The sequence below is a fragment of the Corylus avellana genome, chromosome 9, assembly GCF_965113065.1.
Source record: "Corylus avellana chromosome 9, dhCorAvel1.hap1.2, whole genome shotgun sequence".
Taxonomy (NCBI): Eukaryota; Viridiplantae; Streptophyta; class Magnoliopsida; order Fagales; family Betulaceae; genus Corylus; species Corylus avellana.
Window position 1 is genome coordinate 23,066,039 of NC_142498.1, and position 23,007 is coordinate 23,089,045.

General features: G+C 37.0%; 4 protein-coding genes across 8 annotated transcripts; all 4 read right to left on the reverse strand.

Annotated features, from left to right (window-relative positions):
- Positions 1-773: 773 nt before the first annotated feature.
- LOC132190473 (putative inorganic phosphate transporter 1-9) lies at positions 774-2,847 on the reverse strand. The gene is made up of 2 exons (XM_059605473.2): positions 2,141-2,847; positions 774-1,792 (listed from the first exon to the last, which is right to left on the reverse strand). The coding sequence occupies exons 1-2, from the start codon at positions 2,845-2,847 to the stop codon at positions 895-897; spliced, it is 1,605 nt and encodes a 534-aa protein (XP_059461456.2). The 3' UTR covers positions 774-894.
- Positions 2,848-7,802: 4,955 nt separating this feature from the next.
- On the reverse strand, positions 7,803-12,673 carry LOC132189752 (putative inorganic phosphate transporter 1-9). 2 transcript variants are annotated; one of them, XM_059604536.2, is made up of 3 exons: positions 12,591-12,673; positions 10,093-10,820; positions 7,803-9,077 (listed from the first exon to the last, which is right to left on the reverse strand). In XM_059604536.2, the coding sequence occupies exons 2-3, from the start codon at positions 10,779-10,781 to the stop codon at positions 8,213-8,215; spliced, it is 1,554 nt and encodes a 517-aa protein (XP_059460519.2). In that variant the 5' UTR covers positions 10,782-10,820; positions 12,591-12,673; the 3' UTR covers positions 7,803-8,212. The 2 variants fall into 2 exon arrangements, with proteins under 2 accessions (XP_059460519.2, XP_059460518.2); XM_059604535.2 differs by lacking the exon at positions 12,591-12,673 and having other exon boundaries at positions 10,093-10,902.
- Positions 12,674-13,134: 461 nt separating this feature from the next.
- On the reverse strand, positions 13,135-16,160 carry LOC132189948 (HSP20-like chaperones superfamily protein). Of its 2 annotated transcripts, none has more exons than XM_059604803.2 (3): positions 15,628-16,160; positions 13,819-14,041; positions 13,135-13,595 (listed from the first exon to the last, which is right to left on the reverse strand). In XM_059604803.2, the coding sequence occupies exons 2-3, from the start codon at positions 13,985-13,987 to the stop codon at positions 13,327-13,329; spliced, it is 438 nt and encodes a 145-aa protein (XP_059460786.1). In that variant the 5' UTR covers positions 13,988-14,041; positions 15,628-16,160; the 3' UTR covers positions 13,135-13,326. The 2 variants fall into 2 exon arrangements, with proteins under 2 accessions (XP_059460786.1, XP_059460788.1); XM_059604805.2 differs by having other exon boundaries at positions 13,135-13,592; positions 15,628-16,152.
- A 1,270-nt stretch (positions 16,161-17,430) lies between these two features.
- QQT2 (P-loop containing nucleoside triphosphate hydrolases superfamily protein) lies at positions 17,431-22,438 on the reverse strand. 3 transcript variants are annotated; one of them, XM_088510588.1, is made up of 7 exons: positions 22,307-22,438; positions 20,613-20,786; positions 20,115-20,253; positions 19,742-19,968; positions 19,009-19,299; positions 18,058-18,263; positions 17,431-17,905 (listed from the first exon to the last, which is right to left on the reverse strand). In XM_088510588.1, the coding sequence occupies exons 2-7, from the start codon at positions 20,709-20,711 to the stop codon at positions 17,623-17,625; spliced, it is 1,245 nt and encodes a 414-aa protein (XP_088366714.1). In that variant the 5' UTR covers positions 20,712-20,786; positions 22,307-22,438; the 3' UTR covers positions 17,431-17,622. The 3 variants fall into 3 exon arrangements, with proteins under 3 accessions (XP_088366714.1, XP_059459465.2, XP_059459467.2); XM_059603482.2 differs by having other exon boundaries at positions 22,296-22,438; XM_059603484.2 differs by lacking the exon at positions 20,613-20,786 and having other exon boundaries at positions 22,296-22,437.
- Positions 22,439-23,007: the final 569 nt, after the last annotated feature.

The following is a 23,007-nucleotide window of genomic DNA, read 5'->3' on the forward strand; positions in this document are numbered from 1 at the left end:
CTCGATAAATAAAATACTGAAAAATGGATAGAGTTTTATATATGGATCCCCATGTGAGTAAGTCATTATAGGTCTATTTGCCCGAATAAAAGGGATTTGCTTGAATAAATGAAACCCATAAAAGCTCTCTCACATTTGCAACTAAATTGTTAGTAATTTGGGAAACATACGTATTAGGGATCTCTATTCGAGTTTCTTTGAAATTGGGTGAACAAATTTCTTCTAATCAGGTCTATAAAACTGTCATGTATTTTTTAGTATGCGAAAAATGAGAAATATTACATACCATATTTGTATCTCAATTCCCACATATCTAATGGTGTATATATTACTATATGTCACGTTTTTAAATACAACAAAACAAAATCTTAACTGCTTCTTTCACTAGAAATGGAGAGGATACTAATCCTTAAAAAATGGGGTTTTTTTTTTTTTTTTTTTTTGAGTGAACGAAAGAAAATGTAATTAAGAAGAAAGCGAACAGTAGTGTAGGCATGAGACAGCTTGCGCCCAAGCCCATTATTGAAACGTATGTAATGGGCCCGTTTTACAATAAGGCTGTTCGGTTGTTGAGGGCCTGAGACACCTAATTCAACGCAACAAAATGGATGGCTTCTTGTCCTGCCCGAACGAAGTAAAAGCAACCAACGAAAGACGCGGTCTTATTTAGTACTACAACTACTAGTATTGATTACGGAGATCGCAAATGTGTTGAAAGATTTTTCTAAAATATTACATAAAGTATGAGATGCAATTTACAATGTGCAAGCGGGCAAGCGGGTTTTCTTTTCTACATACAAAATATATAGTAGGCTATATATAACTAAATCACACCCACTGAAAGATTAGAGACAGAAAGATGGGTGTATAGTCTAGATGATCGATCACCACATATTAAGGTAGAATATGGGCGGAAGAAGAAGGTGAGTTGACACTAGTATCTGTAAGACATCTGAATAAACACATCTCTTTGGCCTCCTCATCATTATCAGTCTCATTCTCCTCCAATGATCTCCCCATTGTTTCACGCGTGAACAAATATGTCACCACCGCTCCCATCACACAAACTCCGGCAAGTATTACCAATACGACAGTCATTATAATTGCGTTGGGATCACCATTTTCCTTTCGATCAACCTGTAAAGCCGAGTAAATTCCAACTGAACCAATAACTGCCCCCACCTTCCCAGCAGCCCCAGAAATGCCATGACATGTTGATCTAAATCTTGCTGGAAAAAGCTCAGCGGGAACTATAAAGGTGGTAGTGTTTGGTCCAAAATTGGAGAAAAAAAAGATAAAGCCATAGAGGAACTTGTAACCTAAATCTAAGTGATTTTGCCAATGTTTAATATAGGGTATCCCAATTGATAAATAAAACGCTGCCATTAAGAGAAAACCCATTGTTTGGATTTTGACTCTTCCAAGACGATCGATGAGACACACAGTGACCCAGTAGCCTGGAATTGTGGAACTGGCAGCAAAAATTGCTTGTATTTTGGCAACTTCAAAAGCATCTTGATAGGCATTTTTTCCTCTATCCGGGAGATGTTTGTATATCTGAGATTGGAAGAGATTGCTGCTGTAAAAGACAATGTCGATAAGAAACCATGTGCAGGAAGAAGCGAATAAATCACAGCCATGGCGACGAAAGAATTGCTTGGAGAAGAGGGGATAGGGCGGTTCATTTGGTGGGAGTGGGTACTCTTCCGCAATCTGACTCAATGAAACTTCCAACACTTTCTCCATGTCCTTAGCCGCTTGGGCCACATTCTGCTCCACCAAAGCTGTATATCTGTATATACGAATTTATTATTTTTCTTAATTTATATATGTCCCATTTCTAAGTTGGGCCACGCGTCTTCATCCAGCTTCTAATATCTTTTTCTTCAAAGTCAACGTCCGAGAGAGACATTTTGGATTGAAAACTCAGGAAAACCAATTCCTTCACCAACAAGTTTTCCTTAAGACTTGTGGAAAGACTTTTTATAATCTAATTTATTAAATTAAGATGTGTTTAAGATATATACTATTCTTACGTAATTACATTCATTTTTTAAAATTTTATATGATCAACTACTTCTTAAAAAATTGCATGTAAAAATTAAAAATAAAAGAAGATAATTAAAAAAATTGTAATGACCTGGCAGTTTCGGGCATTAGCATACGCCAATAAAACGTTAACGCAGCTGGAATTGCCCCCAGCATCAGTATCAACCTCCATGCAATATCAGCCTTTTGGGGCGTCGGATCTGTTGCCGATACGTGTACGTCCGATGTAGCGTCAAATATACTGCACACCGTCATCGTGACCACAGAAGCAGTCAAAATCCCTAAGCCCTGCATGCTGAAAACCGCAGCTATGAGTGCTCCACGTGTCGTCTTGTTAGCGAACTCCGACATGATGGTAGCCGACAAGGGATAGTCTCCGCCGATTCCCAAGCCCAAGATGAACCTGAACAGCCCGAGACTCACCAGAACACAGCTCCTCGTCGTACATATTGAAAACCCACATCCTATGGAGCTGAGCACCATGATCATCAACGCAATCCCGTACACGCGGCGCCTTCCCACAAGGTCGCCAAGCCTACCAAACACGAGCTGACCGATGGCGGTGCCCAAAAGAGCGATTGCCAGCATCGTTGAAGTAACGCTGGTTCGGACCTTGTACTTGTTGGAGTCGTCAGACTCATTTTCATAGTACACACGTCCGATGAGTCCCATGATCGGAAGGATACAGAAAAGGTCGTAGGCGTCGGTGAAGAGGCCCATGCCGGCTATGATGATGGCCTTGATGTGGTAATACTGAGTTTTCGCTGTATCAAGGGCTGAAAGAACCTTCAACGCCATTGTTGGAAAATTGTCCGACCCTTATCCTTTCGTTGAGCTTTAAGGATACAGTCTACACTTGAGGAAAGAGAGAAATTAGCTCCTCTTTTATAAACTGTGGCGTACGTGTGATGTTGGACTTTTGACAATGTATACGTGTTGCAGTTTTGTAAGTGCATAATTCCAATGATTCCCTTCCTTCAAATGAATGGTTTAAACTAAACAAAATAATAATAATATTTATAATATTAAAAGGAAATTAATGGGTTGTCAGACCTCACAGGAAGTTGCCGACCACCTGCATGCCTCACTCTCAAAGGGATCGTCAATCTCTAATTTACTAAACGGTGTGTTTGGGGCTGTTCATCACTCCCGGCCCACACGTACGTAGTCCACTAGTCCCTTAAAAACTACTTTTAGTTTTTTATTTCCTTAAAATGATTCGATTTAAAACTATTCATTCTCAATGAATCGCCTCGATATCGCATGTTCTTGGCGGGACCACAATCCTCTGTACGTGTAACGATATATTAATTAGGCGGTAGCTGCAAGCTAGGTAATTTCGTTGATGGTGACGATGAGTGGATTGTGTCGCATGATTCGGTGAATATTCGATATATTCGTGAATTAAATAAAACAACAAATTAATGTTTTGGGTATTGGTGTATCTTTGGGATCGCCTTCTCTTCATTTTCCATTTGGTCTTGTATAGGTTGTCTATTTCTCTTGTTTTCCATGGGTTGGACTTTTGAAGAAAACCTGTTTTGGATCGCATTAATTTTTGGAAGAATAAAGTATATATTTCCTTTCAAAACTAGTTAAATTTCAAAAAAAAATTCTTGTATTAATTCGTGGTCTTTTTGTGAGCCCATGACATAGCATATTAAAACACCATACAATCCAATAATAAAGGACATTTGTCACTTTTAAAGGTTGGCGTGTAGGAAATTTATGTACATTTTTTTATACATGCTCAAACGAAATGATGGAAAATGCTAATATGTCACCAATTATGGACTGCCGCATCTATTTGTGAAAATACTTGTAGTAAAAGATGTAGTATATACCTTTAGCAACATTTTACTACATGTTCGGCTGAAGTTCTATCATAAACAAATCTGACAACCTATTATTGGTTAAATGACTAAGCAACAAGTTTGTCTTCTCAATAAATGCTAATAAAGTTTTCTTTTAAACTACGTTTAATTTTTCTTTCAATTCAGTCTATAAAATTGTCATGTGTCACTTATAATGCGATAATTACTTCTTTTTTTTTTTTTCTTAATAACATGTGAGAAATATGTATTTTTTCAAAATATAATTTTGTTCAACTCTATTTAAAAATAAATAAATAAATAAATAAAAAGCATGAAAATAGAGGTGACATGGATTATATATGCATGTGCTTGCTTTCATTATCGCGGATGGTGGAAAGATGGGTGTATAGTCTAGAATCTAGATCACCACATAAGGTTGAATATGGTCGGGAGAAGAAAGTGAGTTGACACTAGCATCTGTAAGACATGTGCACAAACACATCTGTTTGGGCTAGCCCAAACAGATCTCCACATGCGCTCCTTATCATTCTCATTCTCCTCCAATGATCTCCACATTGTTTCACTCTTGAAAAAATATGTCACCACCGCTCCCATCACACAAACTCCGGCAAGTTTTACCATAACGGCAGTCATTCTAATTACGTTGGGATAATCATTCTCCTTTCGACCAAACTGTCAAGCCCAATAAATTCCAACTGAACCAATAACTGCCCCCACCTTCCCAGAAACCCCAGAAATGCTATGACATGTTGATCTAAATTAATCTTGCTGGAAAAAGCTCAGCGGGAACTATAAAGGTGGTAGTGTTTGGTCCGAAATTTGAGAAGAAAAAGATAAGGCCATAGAGGACCTTGTAGCCTAAATCTTTGTGATTTTGCCAATACGGCATATAGGGTATCCCAATTGATAAATAAACCGCTGCCATTATAGCTCTTTAAGGAAAAATTTAAAAAGTGTAGCATTTTTCTATAAAATAAAGTTGTTCAGATGTTAGACAGTAACCTTTCGGCTTTCTACAAGTGACATATGTTACATCAAGGAATATGTCAATCGGCTAGGGAGTAGATCTCATGAAATGGAAGTTACTAGTTTGAATCAACTTTCTCCTTCTCTTATGTGGGCATGTCAAAAAAGAATAATAATAATTGACAGTGTTGAAAAAGATTACATCATTGTGAATTCTTGAGGAAAAAAATGAGGTGAGAGAAGCCACAAAAGGATGAAGAGAAAAAATATATTTGCTCTGCTAAAAACCTTGGTGGCAGACCAAGAGGAAAGAGAAGAAAGATTACGACAGAAGCAATGGGCCAGATACTGCCATAGAGGTTAGAAATGTTGATAGCCGTGATAACTATATAAAAGCGGGATTCACCGTCCAACAAAAATGGCTTCTTATCCAACTAAAAAATTACTATATGCACAATAGAAGTAAAAGATACGCAGAACTTTTATCCCTCAAAGGTAAAACCACCGTTTGAGTATGACCTACAATTTAAGCCGGTTTACATATATACAGGAAGTTCACGGGTCTAGTCTAGGCCAGAGCAGCTTCAAGGTTGGGAGACGAAAGTAAGTTGACGCAAGTACCTGTAAGAGTACACGTGCACAAAGTAACACAGCTATTTGGGTTCATCATCGTTCTCATTCTCCTCTAAGGATCTCCTCATTGTTTCAGGCGTGAAAAAATATGTCACCACCGCTCCCATAACACATACTCCGGAAAGTATTACCAATGCGGCAGTCATTCCAAATCTTTTGGGATCACCATGTAAAGCCCATAAAAATCCAACTGAGCCAACAATTGCCCCCACCTTCCCGGCAGCCCCAGAAATGCCATGATATGTTGATCTAAATCTTGCTGGGAAAAGCTCAGCGGGGACTATAAAGGTGGTAGTGTTTGGTCCGAAGTTTGACAAGAAAAAGATAAGGCCATTGAGGGCCCTGAAGCTTGTAACTCTGATGTTTCCAATATTCGTTATAGGGTATTCCAATTGCTAAATAAACCGCTGCCATGGAGATAAAACCCATTGTTTGGATTCTTACTCTTCCAATACGATCAATAAAGTAAACGGTGAACCAGTAGCCTGGAATTGTAGAACAGGCAGTGATAATTGCTTGGACTTTGGCAACTTCAAATGCTTCTTCATAGGCATTTTTTTCTCTATCAGAGAGATGTTTGTACATCTGAGGTTGGAAGAAATTGCTGCTGTAAAAGACGACGTCGACAAGAAACCATGTGGAGGAACAAGCGAATAAATCCCGAACATGGCGACGAAAGAATTGCTTTGGAGAAGAGGGGATAGGGTGGTGCACTTGGTGGCCGTGGGTTATTTTCCGCAATCTGACTCATCGGAACTTCCAACACTACAATACAAACTCCGCACAGAATCACTAAAGAGGTTGTCATTCCAATTGATTTCGGGTTACCATCCTCTAATTGCGGTTATTCGAAGCCCACAGAAACCCAATGGACCCAATAAGTGCCCCCACCTTCCCATGCATTAGCGCCTGAAATGCCATGACATCTTGATCTAAATCTTGCTGGAAACAACCAACATACTTTGTTTTCCGTTTCCTATTCATATTTTCCAACAACAAAAATTGTGTATATTGTAGATTATTATTCCAAAAATAGTAATATGTGATATTACGTGTCCAGTTAGTTCAGTTTAGTCCAACCCTACCTGCCAAATGGGACCCTTGTAAAGAGGAATATGGGAGCCATGCACACGATTCCGAGCCAACGTGCTCTCCATAAAATCAACAAATTAATCCATCGTCGTTTAGGATGATCAGTTCATGCGGATTGGGGAGTGTACGTGGACATTTTCTTCCTCTTTCTGACTAGTACGACTGGGGACCACCCTACAGTGGGAGGCAGTGACACGTATTTGGACTCAAGTTTAAACGTGTCAATGAAGCATAGCAATTATAAACCTTTGTAGTCTTCTATTTTTCTTTCTTTATTCTTACCGTCGTCAACACAATAAATCTCTTACATTATTCGAAGAGATTTATAGAAAATAAAAAATAAAGGATAAATATAAATTTATTCAACGACTGAGATGGTTCATGAATCATGCCACATAACTATTTTTAAAGATTTTGAATGGAATGATTGAACTAATTTTTTTATTTTTTTTTTTTTTAAAAAAAAATGGGGAACTCAGGGAGCAAATTAAAATAATGTGATTAGTCGGAGAATAAATTTATATTTTACCATTTTTTATTTTTGAAATAAATCATAAACAAAATGTAATTACCTAACAATTTCGGAAATCATCATACACCAGTTATAGATTATTAACCCAGCCAGAGACGAAATTAGAGGGGGCCGTAACTCGTAAGGGCCATGACTGATGACCCCCTTCCAATTACAAATTTACATATCATAAAAATATTTATTTACAAAAACATAGTTAAAATATTTATGCATTTATGGTTAAATATTTATACATAGCAAAAAAAAAAAAAAAATTAAAATATTTATACATAGTTAAGTATATATATTTTTCGGCCGAAAAATCAAGTTTGACCCTATCAAAATTAAACTTGTCCCTTTAATAATATTTTGGCCATTCGTAATAAAAATTCAAGTTTCAATCTTGAAACCAACTACTGAAATTTCACCCAACATCAGTATGATCAACCTCCATGCAATATTAGTCTTCTTGGTCGTGGAAGGCCAGAAGCACCCATCATTAAGAACTTAGAGCCCGACTAGGATTAAGTTGGAAATTTTAAAAAGTACTTTTAATTAGTACATACAATGTTATGACAAACAAAAAGGTGACATGTTTGGTAAAAAAACTCTAAAAGTACTTGATGGACTTTATTTTTAAGCTAAAATCAGAAACAAAATAAATAAATAAAAAATAAAGCTCTTTCCAAAAAGCTCTTTTTTTTACTTAAAAAAATATATTTTTTAATACAATCAACATACTCAAAGAAACTCCTCAACTCTTAACTCTTATTTCCCGGTCCACTACACGGGTGCCCCAACAGCTTGGATCGATCAAAGCCCAAAATCAAACATACACATTTGAACCCAACTTTTGTTGAAACCATTGCAATTCTGTATGACCAAACGACAAAGGAACGTTTCGGCCTGAGACTCGGAATTTCAGATAAAATATTGGCGCGCCCCATGGCGAACCTAGCTCTGTTTTTTCTTTACTCGATCTTATGTACACAATCCAAAACATCATACAATTTCGTCTGTCTAGCCGAGCTTGTGCATAAGTAATAAGCCATGATGCGATGGAGATAAGGGAGCTGATCTTAAACAGCACGCACATGCACATGGAGAGAAAGAGATAGAGAAAGCTCTAGGCAGCAAGAAATGAACGTGAGTGCATAAGAACAAGCTCATTATTGGGTTCATCATCAATCTCATTCTCCTCTAATGATCTTCCCATGGTTTCTCGTGTGAAAAACTTTGTTACCACCATTCCCACAATACAAACTCCGGCCAGAATCACCAAAGAGGCTGTCATTCCGATTGCTTTGGGGTAACCGTCCTCTTTGCGGTTATGGGAAGCCCACAAAAACCCAATAGACCCAATAATGGCCCCCACCTTCCCACTAGCGCCAGAAATGCCGTGACAGGTTGATCTAAATCTAGCGGGAAACATTTCTGCTGGCACTATGAAAGTGGTAGTGTTTGGTCCGAAATTTGAGAAGAAAAAGATGAGGCCATAGAGGATCATGAAACCTGCATTTGTGTGTCGTTCCCAATACTTGTTGTAGGGTATCCCAATCGCTAAATAAACAAGTGCCATGAAGAAAAAACCCATTTGTTGGATTTTGACTCTTCCAATGCGATCGATGAAATAGACGGTGACCCAGTAGCCTGGAATTGTGGAACAGATTGCTACAATTGCTTGGAGTTTTGCCACTTTGAAAGCATCTTGGTAGGCATTCACTTCATCTTTCTTTGGGAGATACTGTTTGTATATCTGAGACTGAAACAGATTGTTGCTGTAAAAGACAACGTCAACAAGGAACCATGAGGTGGCGCAAGCGAATAGATCACGCCCATGACGACGAACGAACTGCTTTGAGAAGAGGGGATATAATGATGGATTTTGTTGTGGTTGGTTGTCTTCTTCTATCTGACTTATCGAAACGTCTAGCACTTTCTGCATGTCCTTAGCTGCCTGGAGATAATTGTGCTCAACCAAAGCTGTATATCTGTTATACATATATCAATCAAATCAACAACAAACATCAAAAATTGTACACAAATCTGTCCTAGCTAGCTAGTATGTTCAAATCCATGATCTCGATCTCCTTTGTTGTTTCCTGTTAGTGGATTCAAATAAAATTGTTATTAATTAGGTTGCTCAAATTTCGCATAAATTCGGTTTGAAATGTGTGATCAAATGGGCCTGCAATCCTCTCTCTTAGCTAGCTGCTTCAATTTTAGTGTGAAATTCGAGCAGCTTAAGAGAACGGATTGCAGGCTCACTTGTCCTAGGTAAGTACATCCCGCATTTTGAGCTGTCTAGATTAGAGATGAGCCCCACAACTCCCTTTCTTAGGAAGTTTGAATTTCACAAAAATTTGAACAACCTAACAATAACAAGAATCCTCGTTCGTGTAAAATTTGAACCTCCTATTGATTCCAGTTGAAATAAAGATAAGCCATTTTATCGTCAAGATTTAAAGTTGTTGTATCTAAGTACAAATGACACCATGCAACAATAAATCCTAACAATAAAATAGTTCCTCGATCTTCATTTAGGTATTAGCATGATTGATTTGTTTATTGATTAGAGAGTTATGCATTTTAACTATTCCAATTAATGAGTGTAAATCTGACTAATGTTTCGTGGCTTTAATTATACAAATATCTATATATAGAATAGTCGTTGGTATATAATTAAGTATTCCCATTTGGTCGTTAAATTAATATAAGAGTTCTGTTGTGGATTAGGAGTCAAAATTAAAAATTTTATATTATTTTTCGAATTAAAAATGCAAATTGATAATTTTTTAAATGTCTTCTGAGAAAGTGAGTTTGTGGGCATTGACTCATTCAATTGTGAAATATTAACTGAAGTTCAACTGTGAAATATTTTACATACACATGATTCAAGGGTAGTTGGATGAATTAAATCTATTTTTTCAATAATTAATGGAAGTTTGCCTATAAATACAAGTTCCAAGAGCTCTAGATAAAGGAAAGGAAAGATTTGAGTGGTACCTGGCAGTTTCAGGCATCATCATCCGCCAATAATATGTCAATGCAGCTGGGATGGAACCCAGCATTAATATCAATCTCCATGCGATATCAGCTTCTCTGGGTGTTGGATGATTCGGAACATCTTTGCTTGATGCACGCTCAAATATGGCGCAGACCACCATCGTGACCGTTGAAGCAGCCAAAATCCCAAACCCCTGCATCGTGAAAACTGCGGCTATGAACGTTCCACGTGTCCTCTTGTTAGCGAATTCCGACATGATAGTAGCCGATAAGGGGTAATCCCCACCAATCCCGATCCCCAGCAAGAACCTGAACAACCCGAAGCTCACCAGAACACAACTCCTGGTGGTGCATATGGAAAACCCACATCCTATGGAGCTGAGCACCATGATCATCAATGCGAGCCCGTACACGCGGCGCCTTCCCACTAGGTCCCCGAGCCTACCAAACACGAGTTGACCAATCACGGTTCCCAAAAGAGCAATAGCCACCATTATTGACACAACAACTGGCGGGACCTTGGACTGATTCTTCTCGTAGTACACACGTCCGATGAGCGTCATGATTGGAGGGATGCAGAAGAGATCGTAGGCGTCGGTGAAGAGGCCCATGCCGGCTATGATGATGGCCTTGAAGTGGTATAATTGAGTTCTCGCTGTGTCGAGCGCTGAAAGCACTTTCAGCGCCATTCTTGAAAGGCCTTCCCGCCTTTCTCTTCAAGGCTGTACCTAACCACAGAAAGAAATAAAGAAAGAGCTGCTGAAAATCTAGCTTGTCGTCCTGTGGAGGTTGTGAGCTAGCTGTGTATAATGTGAAGAAATAAAGAAATAGCTGCAGAAAATCTAGCTTGTGGTCCTGTGGAGGTTGTTAGCTAGCTGTGTATAATGTGTATATATATATATATATTACAAGTTGGAAATAATTTGGTAGTTTCGTCGATGGTGACGGAAGGGTGGACTATTGACCGGTAGAGTCTATTAATATTCCACGAAGATCCTGCGGATTCCACAATTCTAACAATACATCACTACCATTCTCTGTGTACGTATATATTTGATGATGTATTTTGAAGCGTATAGTATTTTTTTTTTTTTCTTCAATTTTATGGTTTTTAAATTGTTTTTTTGATGATATATAAGAGTTCTTTTTATTTTTAAGAAACATTTTGTATATATTAAATTCCCTGTCGTATTTTATTTGCATTGCTTCTATTTGTTGGAAGGTTTGGACTTTAGGAGAAGGGTTGGACTTTGGATTTTCTAAGAAAACCTAGTATGACGCTAATGCGCATGCGCTTTGCCCCAACCAAGATAAAATGAGAAAAGAATGGCCATGTCATCATGTCATGACGGTGACGACAGGTATATATCTCCAAGAAGAATGGCATTTGTTGATAGAAATATTGTGAATCAATTCTTAAATTAACTTTTATTAAAAATACATTTACAAAATAAAATAAAAAAATGTGGTGTATAAAATAATTTTTACAAAAATTTTAAGGGGTTTATTTATACAAAATATATATATAAGCTTGCACCGAATAGAGTAATAGGATTATAGGGACAAAGGACATCAAGGTACAACATCAAACATAAATTGGGAGAAGAATTAATAATGGATCTAACTCCAATCCAACCAATCAGATCTAACCTAGCTATGCTAGCAATAGACCTATGGTAGGCAACGTGGTCTCTTTAAAACCAGCCAACAAAATTTGACAATTCCATCGTTTACTCTTAGGGTGCAGTCCATGTGGACTGTGGACCTTTTCTTCTTCTGAGTAGTACCAGCGGAGACCAACACCCCCCGCCGCCCCAGTGGGAGGCAATCACAGGCTAGAATTGAGATTTCCGAGTAAATTTTAAGACTCTTCCAATAAAACAACAATTTTAACTCTCTAAAATAAGGGGTTTGGGAAGCTTACCTATTTCTAACAGGTGAATTTAAAAATAAAAAAACTATGCCAGACAACTCACTTTCTTTTGGTTTTATCCGACAATGACATGTTATTGGAATTAATATGTCTACTACTATTTCAAACTTGACTTTTCGGGTCGTTGTTTGTGATTTTAAAATGTGAGACTTGAAAACATAATTTTTAAAAATGCAATCAAGTATTTGACAAAATCACAGTTTAACTTTTAAAATTATGCATTTTTTAAAAAAAAATCACATTTTTACCTGCAATTTGAAAACACAATTTTGTTAAAAACGCAATCTCAAATAACTCGTTTCCTACGATTTGATTTTAAATCGCACTTATTGTCATGAAAGCAACCTTTGGATTAATTTCAATATACCACCAAATTGGTTTTTTTGTTGTTTTTTGAAAGGACAATGCGATGCTTACATGTGTGCCGTATTTGTTGAATTGAACCATGACGGGGTTGTGTTTGGTACCTCATTTTCTATATAAAACTAATGAGACTGACTTCGTGAAACCCATGTCATCAATTGAGTCAAATATCGTAAATCGTAATAGGGAACTTGTTTGGTACCTCAAATTTCGGCTTCTTTGAAACCATCTTGAGCTTGAGCAATTTTCTTCATCTGCCGGTTTCCTACCAAACATTGACTAAACTTCCTGAAGTGTGTTAATATATAAAACAATTCAGCCATTGGATGCTCAATTTCCTTGTTATAATATTAAAGTTTCAAAAAATACTCTTGACTAAGATGTGAAAAATCAATGCTAATGGTAGAAGGTAATGATTTTGTGCATTGACTACCTGAAATGAGTGTAATAGTATATTACTACTAGAATATTTGAATTCTTAAAAGTGATCATTCATGACAATGTAACTTAGAATCTGTTTGGCCTGCAATCTCACAAGTCAAAAGTTCATTTTCAAACATCATTACCAAATGCTTAATTGCATTTTTAAAAATCGTGTTTTCAACCGCTAGTTTTTAATTCGCATGTTTGAAAATTACAAACTCAAACAGATCCTTAATGATTGTCTCTGACATCACAACCACAAGCCAACTTCATGACGTTTAAGGAACAATGGCTAAGAAATAATGAACAACAATCAACACTGGTCAAAGTCATTCAATCAGCTCTTAATTGAGTATCCATTTAAAAGAAAGTGAATATTCATATGCATAATAATGCCTTAAATATTTGATACACGGAATTAAACCAGTTGATTTTTGCAAACAACAGTATGTATATCCGTGTGTCACACGGTCTTCCTCCCCAAAGCAAAAAGAATGCAACTCTTTGCATAAAGTTCATGGAGGTGGGATCGTGCCAGCTAGCGGCGATGTTCTATATTTCATAACTACCACTTCCAGGATGCCATCAGGCCGGAAAGTTGGAGAAGACAATCGGGGATCTACTGGTCCAGGCAGATTAAAAGAAACGGTGAATGGTCCAGGTGGGCATAGTTCCTGGACTCTCATCAGGTATACAGTTGATGTGTCTTTCAGAACTCCACCAGTTATCACTCCTTCTATATGAACCCTCCCATCACGTTGGATCTCACATTTTACCTTACCTGCTAGAGCAAGCATTATCTAGTTCCTCATTATCTTTCTTATACGCTATTTTATGAGAAAACTGGAGTTCATGGCATGCAGAGTTCTAATGTTTTTCTTTTGCAGCAAAAGCACCAGTAAGTTTCAATGCTGTTTTTGATCATAAGTCATTCACTAGTTTCAAATGCATGGCAAAAGACACACACAAAGGCCATGCATAAATAAAGAAAAAGGTAGGAAACTTACATTGATCCTTACAGACACCAGGAAGTGCGACTCGAAAGAGGTAGGCACTCTCACTTGTGCCAATGTCAACAAGACCGATAGGAGGTGCAGCACTACCTTCCTTCGCTGTTCCAGTTAAAACAACAGATGGCTTCAGTTGTGAAGTATCAGAAAAATCTTGTGCATCCATGCTGCCAATTTTAGCTCCTCTTTTAGTTTTAAGCTTCTTTCAATGTCCTTTAAACTATATACATAAGCAATTGGTGAGGCTTAAAGAAGTTAGTGAACTATGTCAATCCAGATAAAAAATGAGAAATAAGAATAAACTTAAAAATAGAAGAAGAGAAATATAAGCGTGTGATCTATGTTGATTGGCAAAATTTGCTTCTACATCCAATCACAAAGTTCTGAGAGAACTTTATAACTTTCTAAATAAATATTAATTTTGTCAAGTATCTGTGTAAGATTCAGAGGAATATCAAACTTTTATGTTTCATGGTGTCTTGTGAAATCTAAATTTCATCATAATAACACGAAACTCATTCATTTTTTGTCAATAAACAGCATGACATGAACGAAAGTTTATTCCAGTAAAAGCTTGCAAAATGACAAACATGCTATAATAAACACTTACAAATAGAGAGTACAACTTTGCAATTCATTTCATAAATAACTAGAGTAAGATATCTAGTAAAGAAATAACTATAGCCTTAGACAAGCCATCCATAATTAAGTTGTACATTCCACAAATCAAAGATGATAAATATTTCAAAAACTTAACAGGTTTGAAATTTCACTACTCACACATCACGAATGGGTGCCAGAGCTAGCTCAACCAAAGTTTTGTCAAATACGAGAAGTTGGAATATTAGGAAAATATCCAGTTCCAGAAACACCACATCAAGTTAAATATCTGATAAATAAAGCCCCTAAACTGTCACACCCGAAGTTCAAAGCAGAACATGACGCCTACTTATACACTAATTTGAAATATTTTCCTCTTCCAACTCTATTTCACCCAAGAAACAATTATTCATACCACTAAATCATTTGTAAACATCAATTAGAGCTATATAAATAACCCAACAACACTTAATAATAAAACACACTTTCTCATTAAAATACTCTCTAACTGTCAAACACAACAACTCAGAAATCTCAATTAGTCTCTAAGATATATTCCCCCAACAGCATAATCTTGGTCCAATATATTTAGAAACTATAAACTCCAAGAAAATCTGCACTATGAGTGACAAATCATAACATAGTAATAATTATCCCTTATCTCATAGAGCCCTACTACTCTATATGGCAGCCCCTGAACTACAACAAAACAGCGTCAAAATTCCTCCAAATACTTTACTAGAATGCATAAATATAGCTGCCATGCTACACAACCTCCAATTTCCTTGAATAAATTTATCATAAATCTCAACACCACAAAACAAACTTCCCCAAGAGTCTAAATTAATATTCTCCCCATTTAGAAAATTAAAAATTACAGCACACTACACACAAAATAGACTCACGTTCAACACCAACAAATCAAGGACTGCCAAATAAAAAGAACAAGAAACCTTTAGTAGCAAACTAAATCTGAAGTAAAATATTCAACTCAAACTTGTTCCATTTTAACAAAATCTTCAACCCATAGACTATTCCATTCGACAACCTATTACCCATATCAAAATCGAGGAAACAACTCCATCAAACTCCAAAATAATTTTCACAAAAATCAAGAATAGGATCCGTTTCATGTAAAATTAAATCTAAACAAAGCTAAAAAAAAAAAAAAAATTTAAAAAAAAAATGAAAGGTTGTAGCCTTTACCTTGATTCTAGTCTAGCTGAAGCGAAGTCTGCGAATTTGGTGATACAAAGCTTCTGGGTCGCTGGTTGGCGATTGCGAGTTCCAGTCAAGAAGAAGCTGTCTATAAAAAAAATCGAGTAGATGATATGTGGGAGATGGGAATTTTATGAGTTATGGTTATGGAAGGAGAGGGGTTTTCCCAGAACAGGGGAGAGGGGGGAAGAGGAAACAAATGGTGGGGGTTTAGTGGGGTGGGGTTACGCACGTGGGTCCTTTGGCCTTTTGTTTCGTATATTTATTTGTCGAAGGATTTGCAGAAGCTATAGACTAGGAAAAGATACTAGTTCAACCGCTCAAGCTAATTTCCTGATTACTGCAACCAGTATTGCCATGGCAGGTGCCAGGTAGGAATCATAGGGAACGAATCCCTGGGAATGAGATTTTTCACGGAAAAACTGGCGTTAGATAGATATAATAAGTTGCACGATAATGTACAAGAAGGTTGGTTGCAGCATGGCATGGACAGCAGACAGACAGTTTTTTACCAACGATCATTTTTACATGACCACTTCTGTAAATGGCCGAAGAAACCCTAATTAAGCTTTTCTTTGGTCAATGTTCAGGGCAATCCGCATCACCTTTGACTCCTAATCTCACCTTTATCGCGACAAAGCAAATTTTTTTTACCCTGGGGAAGATAACCATTACAATAAAATAAAATAAAACTACTATACGAGTAGGTGGGGGAGTGGGGACCCCAATAAACACCCAAAAACAGTTATTGCCGTGCATGAATTAAGACTAAAAATAAAGGGCAAACCAAAAATAAATTCAAATACATTCAGTCTTATAATTTATTAACCAAAAAGCAAACAAAAGAAAGAACCATTCCTCCTTTATTTAAGGAGATTGGAATTGGCTCTTGGAAGGAAGATACACCGGGCTGTTAAGTGAGCGAAGCGTCTCGTGAGTAAGTTTGGGTTCGGCTCGCATAAACTCGACTCGAATATTAAATGAAGCGTTTCGTGAATACGAATCCTAACTCGAATATTAAATGAAGCTAGCTCGGCTCGACTCGGCTAAGCTCGTATAAGGCTCGAATTAATAGTTATTCACATAATTTCTCATATTAATATTAAAAATTGATGATTTTTTTTTTTTCTAATACCATCATTTTATTATAAAATGATGCATATTCTTTCTCTTCAAAACTAAGTGCCTTGTATTGACTCGAGCTCCATACTTCGCTAGCCAGACTAAGCAAATGCTCATATGCAAGCTGACTTCTTGAGCCGTTTAAGAGTACTTGAAGTTTAAATTTATAATAAAAAAAAAATTAATAAATTAAATTAAATATAAGAGTTAGCTCGTGAACTGGCTCGGCTCGAGCTCGAGTAAAATTTAAACAAGCCGAGCCCAAACAAGGAAAGCTCGCTCAAGCTCGGCTCGTTTACACCCCTTCATACACCAAAGGAGGCGGCGCATGGACCCCTCGAGCCCATGGAGAGGCTGCTGGTGGAGGAACTGGGGGATGGGGAGGCCAGTGAAGGGGCACGTGGGTGGAGGAGGCGAGCAAGCAGTCAATTTAGCTTTCATCTTCCAACAAAAGAAGGGGAAAAAAACAGAAGTTAGAGGAAGAGAGGAGAGGAGAGGAGAAAGGGGGTTGATCATGCATTGATTACTGTTGACACACCATACCATATCTTGTATTGAATGATATGATAAAACCTTGGTCTTACATGTTTGCTTATACTTTGGGATTTTCTTTTTCAATTATACATTCATTTTATTAATTAATCCATGCACCATAGGGGGGCACCCAGGTAAAATTGGTAAGAAAACAAGAGCTTCTTTAGTTATCCTGTGCGGCAAACGATATGGAGATACTCTGCGTGCAAGAACGCAACCACAAAGTATACGCAATTCAGATGCAAAATTCAATCAGTGGTTTGGTTACTAGTGAAGGCCCTATACAAAACTGTGTTCAAGGAAAATCACGTCAGCATAAATGGTATACTAAAAGGAGAATCCGGCAACTTCTTCATCTTCATCCTCGTCTATTAAATCTTCATCTTCAGCAAATCTCCCAAAGTCATCATCGTCTTCCTCTTCTTCCATGTCTCCATCTTCCTCGTCCATCATGGTTTTACTCGCGTCTCCTTTGTCCTTCAGACCAGTGCTCAAAACAACAGCCTCTGCTATAGATTTCTCCACATCCTTTTTAAATTTATCCATGTTTTCCTTCCTATGCTCTTCCTCCAAACGTTGCTTCTCTGCTCGTCTCTTGTCAAGTTCAGCCCTACACAAACAAGAATAAGCAGCAAATTAATAAAAAATTGATTGTTTACTTTAATCATTAAGGTAGCAATAGTGTTCCCAATCAACATAACTGTAGCAAAAATAAAATAAAATAAAATAGCAAAGAGAACATTTATCAAGTTCAAGCAATACTTATAGGTTTCTATGTATTCCTCAGCGCTTGCTTCAATAGCCCTGAAGAAGGCCTCCATTCCAGCACCAGAAACAGCAGAGACTCCAACTGTCCGTAAATTCTTGTAGAACTCGTCCAGCACAAGGGAAAGGCTCAGAGTTAAATTCGATGTGTAAGACTGATCTGAATTTGCTGCTGCCTGAAATGCCTCAAAATCTTCCATCCACTGCATGCACATCATCATCCGAAACAAGGATATAAACACAAAGTGAAGCCTGATGTTGTATATGTAAGTTAAAGAGACAACTAAGAAAATGAAAAAAAAAAATGGAGTCCCGGCCATGTAAAAAGTGTGAGAAACAGCTCCACAGGTTCAGATTTAGACCGTCATATCAATATGTTGGTCTAAAATAAATATTGGTTTAAAAGAAGCAAAAGTAGAGGATATTTATTTTTCCTCTCTTTTCTTCCGTTTGGCTTTGAAGAGAAAGGAGCAAAGGTACTACTTATTCAAAGATATCCTTGACACCAGAATGAATCTTAAGATAGTAGTCACATTTTAAAATTTCGCAAGTTTAAAGAACTTGAAACACATTACATCTTTCCCTCACAACCACTACCAGAGTTTGGCATGATAGAAAATGCGTAGCTTTGAGAGTAATCCAAACTTAAACCCACCATATGTAACCTGATTTCTATTGAGTTCATCCAAATTTAGCTCCCAAAAACACACCAGACTGGATAACCGAATAAGATTTAAATATTTGTTTACCCTTTAATCTAAACAGATTGATATTTCTATTACTTTTTTACTCATTAGATTTTTATTCTATAAAATTTCGAGTTTTGGGGTTTAGTTCCAAAGGTTCAGCAATGTAGGACACATCAAAAATTATCAACAGAAGCATTAAGAATTAAATCATCTAACTTCAATATAACTTATTCACAAAAAATGTTAATCAAATTCATACCTCCAAGGCAAATTGATGTTGAGCCACATCAGTCTTGTTGAATGCCAGCACAAGAGGCAACCGTGTCTTGTAAAGTATACTACAAGCATATAGCATATTGCTCATGAACGTAACTGGACTTGACGCTCGAGGTGTATCAACTACATATGCAATAACGGTAGGGAAGGTTGAAGCAAAAGCTTCTGTAATGATGGCACCAGAAGCAGACCACGTGAATATTTCAATCTGACCAGGTGTATCCACAAGAACATAATCAAGCTGATCTGCTCGCCTCTCAATCGTAGAAATAACCTGATATTGGGTATTAAAGATTACCATATAATATACACTTAGTGAAAAATGAGACAACAATAAATAAGAGGAAAAAAAAATTTAAGTCAGAGCATAAAACGAATTCAAAAATAAGTGCATCCCACCACTACGGAGTATCCATGGCCGAAAGGTGCCACACAAATGCAAGCATATTCATAGATATCACACCAAATGTATAATCAATATGCTTAAACAAGACAATTCCAAACTAGACATTCCTTCAAAAGAACTCTTCAGAATGTTTATAATTGTTATGGTCCAGAAAGGACACTGAAAACTGGGAGCAAGACCACCCGTTCTAAGATCACAGAGCCATGGCCTCATCAACAGAAGAGGTGAAGCTGGACGAGCAAAGCAATTACGACCTCCTGGCGGAATAATATAAATACTTTAAAGCAGATACTTCGTGGGTAAGCTATACCTCATCAAACCTTGTAGTAAACAAGTTAAGCGAAGTCATAATTCCACCATTAGGTCCTAGATTGAACTGCTTCATCACTTCCCTGTACTTCACAGTGTCCCTTATATCAATGTTGGCACCAAATGGAAGGGTCATCACAGCAGGGTCAAGATTCATCACATAACCCCGAATGTTTGAAGCCTGCGTGTGGCAAAGCAGCCGATGAAGAAATGTGGTTTTTCCGCTCCCTAAGCAAAATCAAAACACATCCTTCAATCATTATCTCCAAACACTAACACAATCAAATAGTTCTCAATAGCTTCAACATATGAATCTGACGAAGTATAACTAATAAACTTTCAAACAATGCCGATAAGATTCTACTATACATTACCTGCCATTCCTACAACAATAATAATAACTGGTTTTCTCCTGAAGTTGGGTGACAAAGTCCCTGCCTGCCCAGATGATGATCCCTCAATATGCAGTTTATCCATTGACTCACTAAGCTCCTCTTTTCCTTTACTATTTCCCTTTGATGCAAAATCAAACAAAAGAAAAAAAAAAAAATCAGTGACATACACTACTCAAAACAACAAAATTAAACTCAAATCTGAAATGGGCAAGTCAGAACAAGTTCAAAAAACCGGTGAGGACCCCCAAAATGAAAACTTCTAGATACTGAATCATATATGTTTTCACAATTTGGGACCTGAGCCAAGAGAACCAAAAGGCATATACCAAACAGTTGTTTAGCTCATTAAAAGAAACTAAAACTTAAACAATTTCCCAACACTTTTACCTTTGTTTCTCAGCAACCAAGCCAGATAAATACAACACAAAAAGAACTAGTAATTAAAAATTTTAAAAAAGATGCGAGTTTGAGGACTACTTGAACATTTGACAAGTCATTTGAGTCTGTTTGCATCGATGTGCCTTCTTCATTCGATGACTTGATATTCTGATGGTGGATATCAGAATCAATCTCCATTTACGCACAAAACTGTGACTGTTGTTACTACAGAAATCAGATTCTAGGCTTTCTTTTATTGCTTCTTTTTTTTATCTGGGCAATCAAAAGCAAAGTCAGTTTGAAGAAAAAAAATCGGTTTAAGGAGAGAGAACAGAGACTTACAAAGCCTGTACTGGGTCACTGAGTTTACAATCTAATCCTAAAAACCAAGTCAATACCAATCTGAAAAACCTTGGAAACAAAGCAAAGAACAAATTTGGGACATAAAAAAAGCTCATAAAACAACTGCAGAAAAAAAAAAAAAAAAAAAAAACACATAATCAATCAAACCCATAAAACATAGTGAATTGAGCAACCCATCAGAGCCCTTGTATAGTTGCAATGCATCAACGCATAATTAATATTCCACACCAATCGAAACCCAAAATACTAAACAAATAAATCAAACAGATAAAGAAGCATTTTTAAAAGTGGATGCCCGAGCTAGCTCAACAAAATATTTGATAAATATGAGAATTTGGAATATTAAATGGAAAAAAACCCAGTCCAGAAACACTGCATTTTGCTAAATATCTTATAAATAAAGCACTTAAGGAATTCAGATATAATATTTACCAGCAGTGAGGTAAAAAAGATTCCATCCAACCTGGCTGCTAATCTATGTACACCCCATGTGTACAAATATCCCAACTCAATTGTGTTTGGAGATTATTACGCAATATAGTTTCTTTTTTCTTTTTTCCCTTTTTTCACTGAATTGGGCCAGGGAGTGGAGCAGTGCGAGGAGAGGGCTGCAGGATAAGTCCCAATGACCACACCTCACCTAATTCAGGCATTGATGAACCCTAGAAACGTCACTTTTTGGTACTTAATTACATAATTTCATATTATTTTCCTACTGATATGCGGAAGCTATAGAGGAAAAGATTCAAGTTCAACTGCTTCCTTATTTACCAAAGAGGACAGAAAGAAATCAAGCTAATTTCCTCATTGCTGCAACCACTATTGCCATGGCAGGTAGGTATCATAGGGGGGGGGGGGGGGGGGGGGGGGGGGGGGAAATAATACTTATTAACAAAAGAGAAGGAACAAATCCATGGGAATGAGATTTTTTCAACGAAAAAACACTAGTGTTATATATATATATATATATATTCATCCAAAAAATAGAGGAGGTTGGGTTGACAGCTCTTATCAACGATCATTTTACATCAATATTTTGCATGATTCTGCAAACTGCCGAAGGAACCCTAATTAAGTTTTTCTTTAGTGAACTATATCGATCAATCTAGTCAATCCTATATATACACAACCTTGGAAATGATTTTGTCAGAGTATACAGACTCGGTGATAAAACAATCAAGAAGTTAATCAACTCCAATGCCATGCATCAGAAAATTGGAATTATGAAATCAAAATCCAAAATATTATTAGAGTTCAGAATTTATTGTTTCCGCATATATACTCACGAGAATCACATCAAGCACTGAGAAAACAATGTGTCGAGCAAAAGAAACCCTAAGTTTTCTTAAAAAATAAACAAATACGAAGCAGGTCATAATATTAACTAAATAAAATGATTCTAATAAACAGTAGTATTACCGTTAAGCTACCGGGCGGGTGAACGACGGCGCCGCCGATCAGCGCTCACTTTCCTCTCTGTGTGAGTGTGAGAGAGAAGAGAGAGTACACAGGTTGGTCTAGCGCAAACTGGGGCTATAAAGAAAAAAACCGGAGAATGCCACGTTATAGTGCGTCTCTCCGCTGCGAGTTGGCGGGATAAATTATGGCAAATGACCGAATGTCCTTGGGTTTAATTAGAATGTGAGTTATTGGTTGCGGAATCGAAGGGGGTTGGATTTCTGTTAAACGGCCGCCGTTTAGCCAGGCGGTACCTGAAGAAAATCCCAAAACATAAAAAAATAATTAAATAGATAAATAAAGCCCATTTGGCATTTTCCCTCTAAAGGGAATTTTAAAGTTTCATTTCAAATTTTTCTTCATTTTCTATACTAAAAATTATATTTTTTATCTTATAATTATTCTACAATATTAATGTAGAAGCTCAAGTAATCCTTAGACTTTTTTATTATTATTTTAACAGAAATTAATCCAAGACTTGGATGAAAGTGTTACAACAACATCATAGAATAATTATGGAATAAAAATGCATTACACTTTCCTTTTTTGTGGGGAATATTTCATCATAGTAACACTCCTCCCAATAGGTAAAATTGATTTATGAGCATGGTATACCAGAGATTAGGACCCAATGAGCAATCTTCCTCAACCCATTTAGTTGGTCCAAGCAAGC

What these genes read in the sequence shown, in the direction of transcription:
- QQT2 (XM_088510588.1), bottom strand. Translation starts at nt 20,711, where the DNA reads ATGGAGATTGATTCTGATATCCACCATCAGAATATCAAGTCATCGAAT. An exon ending in TATTGTTGTAGGAATGGCAG is followed by an intron (nt 19,969 to 20,114) that starts GTAATGTATAGT and finishes GATTTTGCTTAG; the next exon opens with GGAGCGGAAAAACCACATTT. An exon ending in TTACTACAAGGTTTGATGAG is followed by an intron (nt 19,300 to 19,741) that starts GTATAGCTTACC and finishes ACCCAATATCAG; the next exon opens with GTTATTTCTACGATTGAGAG.
- LOC132189752 (XM_059604536.2), bottom strand. Translation starts at nt 10,781, where the DNA reads ATGGCGCTGAAAGTGCTTTCAGCGCTCGACACAGCGAGAACTCAATTA. An exon ending in ATGATGCCTGAAACTGCCAG is followed by an intron (nt 9,078 to 10,092) that starts GTACCACTCAAA and finishes TATGTATAACAG; the next exon opens with ATATACAGCTTTGGTTGAGC.
- LOC132190473 (XM_059605473.2), bottom strand. Translation starts at nt 2,847, where the DNA reads ATGGCGTTGAAGGTTCTTTCAGCCCTTGATACAGCGAAAACTCAGTAT. An exon ending in CTAATGCCCGAAACTGCCAG is followed by an intron (nt 1,793 to 2,140) that starts GTCATTACAATT and finishes TCGTATATACAG; the next exon opens with ATATACAGCTTTGGTGGAGC.
- LOC132189948 (XM_059604803.2), bottom strand. Translation starts at nt 13,987, where the DNA reads ATGGATGCACAAGATTTTTCTGATACTTCACAACTGAAGCCATCTGTT. An exon ending in TGGTGTCTGTAAGGATCAAT is followed by an intron (nt 13,596 to 13,818) that starts GTAAGTTTCCTA and finishes TGCTTGCTCTAG; the next exon opens with CAGGTAAGGTAAAATGTGAG.